Here is a 6,109-nt window from a genome sequence, read left to right on the forward strand (position 1 = left end):
TAAAATATAATTATAGAAAAAAATATTATTTTAGATATATTTCCATTTTCTCTTCAGGGAAGATAAAAATATTTCCTCGTTTGCTCCTTGTTGTGATGGTGTACCATTGACTCAGAATCTCCAGTGAGTTTTCAGAGACAGTTAATCACACGAGAGGAGAGTGCCCATCCTCCTCCGGAGGAGGAGCTGGTGGATTCGAACTGTGAGACTTCGGGATTGCAGCACAGAGCATGTACACCTATTCCAGCCAAGAGCTTCTGCAGAACCAGCTCCGGTAGATGACTTTCAAACTGGTCTCTAGTGCCCCGTACTGTGTATTTTTTAATGAAATCCCACTTTACAGTCTTTCTTGCAAGTGGCTTCATTCCTTCCCAACAATATATTGTAGACACCTTTCTGATTCAAAGAGAAGGAGAAATGCACTTTTTCTGTTTATTGATTGAAACTAAATTATTCTGCTGTGTGTTGCTGATGTTGCTGCTATGTGCCATTATTGTACATACATTGTACATAGTGACCCTATAGCTCTTAACCTTGCCCTATCCTGAGTCAATCTCACTGTCTCCAACACATCTACCTACATTAGCCCAGTCACTGTGTCAATCCATCTCATCCGGGTCTTCCTCTCCTGCACTGTCCCTCCACTCTTCCAAGCATGATTGTCCTTCTTTAAGGACTGGTCCATTCTGGCCACGTGCCCAACGTATGTAAGACGGAGCTTCAAAATCTTTGTCTCCAAGAAGAAACTTGGTTTCACCCTCTCCGGGACAGACCTGTTTGTTCTTTTGGCGGCCCATGGTATACGTTCAATAATCTTTCCCAGCACCACAACTCAAAGGCATCCGTTCTTCTTCTGTAATCCTTAGTCATTGTCCAGTCTAAATTCTGGAATTCTCCTACTGGTGGTCATTTACATGGAACACTGTAACAAGCCACTTATCTACGTAAATAATTCACTTCATTACCTATTATAACAGAAACATTGTGGTGTATCTGGAGGTCACAACATATCGAGTCACTGTCTGTTCACTGGGTGCCACCACTTCCTGTCTGTGTGGCTCTGGGCAGTCACACAGCCTCTGTGCCTTGGTCCCCCCATCGATATAACACGGGGTAACAATACCCACACATTACAGAACAGCCAAGAAGAAGATGAAAATGTAATGGTGTAAACAGCGGTCCTCTGTCAACTGTACCTCAACTCAACTCATCGCTGTTGAGTCAAAACTAACTCATAACTGACACTCCAATGGGATTTCAGAGACTGCAAATCACACAGGGGGAGAATGCCCGTCTTTTTCCTGTGAGCAGCTTGTGGATCTGAACTGCCTGCCTTTGGGTGGGCAGTGCAACTCTTTCTCCATGAGGCCACCAGAGCCTCTGTCAAGTCGAAAGCACTCAACAAATAGTAATAATTATTATATTTTCTCCCTGTGATGTTGACGAAGAGCATGGCTGAGCCTAGAGACTGCACCAAAGACTAAAACCAAGGTAACCGATGCATTCCTTAAGGCAAAGACGGTGAAACAAACACCACCTCACATGCTTGGGTGATTTTGTCAGGAGGGGACAGCCCTGGGGAAACGGCATCATGCTTGGAAAAGCAGAGGGTCAGCAAAAGAGAGGGAGACCTTAAAGGAGATGGACGGACAGAGTGGCAGAAGTCGTGAAGGGGTGCAGGGGGGTGCAAGACACACGGAGCTGCTGGATCACAGGTAACTCAGGGCCAAGCGCTTAAGCATCTAACAGCATGATAACCTCACCGCAGCTTTGCTTCTTAACAACTAACTGTGGTTTCTTCTCAGTTCTCAGCTCGAATAAGTTTTGTTTTGTCTTTTTTTAGTATTATTTTTTTAACTTTTTTAGTATTATTTTTTTAACTGAATTTTGTACAAACACGCATATGCACTGTGTTCCATTCATGTACTTTGTGGGGAAGAGAGTTCTTTTCCTATTTTGGTTTTAAAAGTGTATTTCTTTTGTATTCGTTCCCTTACAAAGTTCACATGCATGGTGTTTCACACTATTCTTCATTCATTGTGTTTCATATACTCATTCCCCTGCCTTGTGTTTTATAAACTTAATCACCATTGAACTTGGCCAATCATTACCCTGTCTTTTCAGGTCCTTGCTGGGTCTTTCCCATTTCCTCATCTCCTCCCTCTACCCACCAAATTGTGCAACCCTGTGGTCTCCTCCCCTACCCATCCTCACCCCTCTGCTCTCACTCCTTTGCCCCTTGGGTCTCCATACATGTTTTACTTCTATTTTTACACATCAGTCTTGTACGTTGTGTTTTATATGGTCATTGATCTATAACACGCTTTATCTAATTATTTACTCTTGACCAATGCCTTTTATCATCTCGTCTCGTCAAAGCCTCATCGCACCTTGCCTGTTCCTTTACCCACCCCCACCCATCTACTGTGTTTGGGTTTTTAAGCCTTTTCCACCCTTGTTCCCAGTAGCTGGTCTCACTGACCAGCAGCAGTCAGTGCTGTCGATCCTGACTCACCATCTGTGGGTGTATCCACACAGTTAGACGCAGGGTCCTCATGGCCGTCTTTAGACTCTGAAAAGAAAAACAGAACCCAGACCAATGCCATTAAACCCTTACCTCACTTGATTCTAAGCCAGGATAGTCTCGGTGTCAAGTCAAGAATAAAATGAGGGGCAAGAACTGAGTCTTCTATCAATATTTTCAATTCAGATTCTGCAGTGTCATTTCCCTCCTTTTCTGCTCTTTGTTATTTGAATGTTAAATTTCATCTTGGAATCTCCTCCCAGACCCAGGAAAGTATACAGAATGGGAGTTGATGTGCCCTTTTACGTGGGAACAAAGATATTGAAGATCTTTGCAAAGAACTCATTGCAGTATCTTTGTGACCAAGCCTTTCTGACATGTCTTCCCCTCAATCCTAGGCTGTGGAAGGTACATTGGAGGGAAAAGAAATCAATTTGTGGAGTCAAAAAGACCTGGGTCCTTCTATTACTTCTGTGTGACGTCAGACGGTCATTTACCTCCCCTAGGCTCAGGCGGTTTTTTAGCTATAAAATGCAGATAGAACTATTTTCTTCATAGAGTAGGTTTGGGTATTGTTTACTTTGTTGTTTGGGAGTTTTTTAGTAGCCACATGTCAGCCACTTTAATATAAAATGCAGCCAAAGCTCCTAAATTACAAGAGTCTGAAAAACCAATAAACTTAAATTGTAGAGTAAGTTTTAAAATCTATTGTTATTATCGTTGTTGTTGTTTGTTGTTAAGTGTTGTTGAGTCATAGATGACTCCTAGCAATCCTATAAATGAAAAACCTGAACACTTGTATAACTTTCATCCTTTCTCCAAGTTCATAGTGTTTCTGGAGGCAAGTTATTTCAGAAGTGGATGCCATTCCTGCTTCCAAGCTTGTTTTAATCTGGAAGCTCCACCAAACACTGTCCACCATGGGTAACCATTATCACATTTGACACATCAGTGTCACAGGGTTTAGCATCATAGCAACAGCGAGTTACCTCTGTACAGCAAATGGACAGACCAATTAGAAGAATGTTTGACAAAACATAATTAACATCTGAGACAAGTTTAATGGTTTGTTTTGTTTCTTGTTTAAAAAAAAGAGCTTCTATGTTCACGGATTCATTTTTTAACAACCAAACTAAGAATTATTACATGAGAAAGATCAAAGCAATAACTAAGTAAAATGTGCCAACCCAAGTCACAGACTTGCCAAGAAAATGAATCATAAGATATAGGCAAGGAGCAAAGACTCTATCAGTTAGGTCTGAATCTTCTGCAAGTGCTGAGGATAGATGTGAAAAACAAATCTATTTCAAGAAACTTGAACAGGAATAGAAAATAGCAGAACGTTTATCACAAATGGAATCACAGAGCCTCAACATGTTAGATTCAATTGAAGGCGTAACAAACGTTAAATTGGAGCCAAGGCAGGGCTTGCACATTTAATGTCCAGCTATGTAACAACAGAGCACACGAATTTCAGGTGTGGAAATTAACTAGGAACAATCTCTCCTGAAGTTATGAGCATACACCATCATCATGACACAATGCAGACAGTTCAGCAAGGTCAAAGTCACTCACAAATGATCTTGACCTTGTCTTTGATAATTACATCTTTATGAAGTCAGTATGGAGACTAAAGGTGCACCTGATACTGGCCATGGTCTTTGCAGTTACTTGCTATGCATCAGAGAGCTGGACAATGACTAGGGATGATAGAAGAAGAGTTGATGTCTTTTGAGTTGTGGTGCTGGAGAAGAGTATAGAATATACCATGGACTGATAAGAAAACAGGCAGGTTTGTCCTGGAGAGGGTGAAGCTGGGCTGCTCCTTGGAGGCAAGGATTCTGAAGCTTCATCTGAAATGCTTTGGACATATTGCAAGGAGGGACCAGTCCTTGGAGAGGGATGTCATGCTTGGGAGGGTAAAGGGAGAGGGCAGGAGAGAAAGAGCTTCGATGAAATAGGCTGATTCAGTAATGGGGTAATGGAGGTAGGTGTGTCAGAGACAATGAGATTGGCACAGAATAGAGCAGGGTTCAGGGCTGTTGTACATAGGATCGCTATGAGTCGCAGGCAACTTAACGGCACATAAAAACATCAGTAACAACAACAAACGACTTCATTACTAATATCTCAGTTCTCTACCGTCTACATTCGGAAACAAAGTGCTAAAATGAGAGTGAACAGTCGTTTCTGGGGTTTTTTTTTTACCCCTCCAAATCTTGCAGATACTAATTTATAGAATTTGTGACACAGAATTCAGTCTTGGTCTAAGTGCTAAGGCAGCATCTGTCTCCCGGGACCGTGGAGATTCTTTTCTTGTCTCTTTTGCATGAAGTGCCCCCCAGTCACGTCTCCTTGACGTTCCACCCTTCACTACAGAAGTCTCAGCAACAAAAATCTCAATCACAGCTTCACTATGCCCCTCTGGCTCCCTCTGCTGGATGCTAAAGCAATGGTTTCTTACCGAGCGATGAATTCCATGAAGAGAGAATTTACAGATTCATTTTCGTACAGAGATTTGCTTGCTTTAAAACCTAGGACTTCTTCGACTACCTAACATATAACAGTTAATACAAATGACAGGTTTTTTCCAAGAGTAAACAATAATAATAATTTTTAAAAATGCAAATGCCCCAGAAAGCTGTGTCTCTACTGTCACCCACACTTCTTGCAAGGGGGGAACCTCAGAAAGAAGTCGTTTGTTTTACTTTGAATGAACTCAGAGTGTCTGTATTTCTGAATCTTTCTTTTTGAGGAGAAGCAGATAAAACTGTACACTTGGTTTTTTTACATAAGATAGTGACTAACTGAAGGCCCTATCGCCACACCCTCATCTCCCTTGTCAATGTCAAATCATCACCTGTTCCCTCAGAGTCTCACAGCACTTCTATTTTAATATCACTCAGAGCTGAAATCTTCAAGGGGATAAAAAAAGTCTTATGTAACAAATGAGCGAAAGGAGTCCAAGTGAAGCCCTTTTCCTGTGATATCTAAGATGGTTTTTTCTTTTCTTCAAAGCACATAGCTGAGATACAAGCATAGCAAAATTTTTGTTTCCTATGTTTTTTTCAAGGACCTTAAAAAAAATTAAAGCTCACTTATTTGGCTGACACCAAGTGAGCCTCAGTCCATTTTCACCAAAGCATGTATTTTAAATAAAGCATTTTGGGGGAAACCGCAAACACCAAAAACTTCATTTATTCAAAATAAAGGAATTTTAATCCTCATCTTTTCCCTGTTTTTCATCCTCGTTCATCTGGAAGTGGAGTAATTAATAATTTCTTTGCTGTTATCAACTACATGCAACCAATCATTATTAATAGATTATTCAAGTATTTTTTTTGTGAGATATTGCAAATGCCTTTTGGAAAAAGGCACCTCAGAGGTTACAGCTATCTTGTTCTTTCATCTTTTGACGGTTACAATCCCTCCACCAAGATTACCAATTTCCCCATTAACCTTGATTCTTTCTTGAAGAAACTAAACAAAATTAGCAGCATCCCAAAATCTCTGTAAATGTTCATTAAAACTAATAAAATTTAATAATTTTAAAAAAATTAGCAGCATCCGTGATTCCATCTTCCA

At 40.8% G+C, this 6,109-nt stretch overlaps 1 protein-coding gene across 1 annotated transcript in view; it reads right to left on the minus strand.

Annotated features, from left to right (window-relative positions):
- LOC102852311 (inhibitor of carbonic anhydrase-like) overlaps positions 1 to 6,109 on the minus strand; it is a 64,785-nt gene that overhangs the window by 29,214 nt on the left and 29,462 nt on the right. Inside the window, exon 12 of the mRNA XM_006883423.1 lies at positions 2,516 to 2,572. Within this exon, the coding sequence (XP_006883485.1) occupies positions 2,516 to 2,572 (57 nt within the window). The remainder of the gene's footprint in view (positions 1 to 2,515; positions 2,573 to 6,109) is intronic.

The sequence above is a fragment of the Elephantulus edwardii genome, unplaced genomic scaffold (assembly GCF_000299155.1).
Source record: "Elephantulus edwardii isolate Elephantulus edwardi_28Jun2011 unplaced genomic scaffold, EleEdw1.0 scaffold00027, whole genome shotgun sequence".
In the NCBI taxonomy this organism is placed as follows: domain Eukaryota; kingdom Metazoa; phylum Chordata; class Mammalia; order Macroscelidea; family Macroscelididae; genus Elephantulus; species Elephantulus edwardii.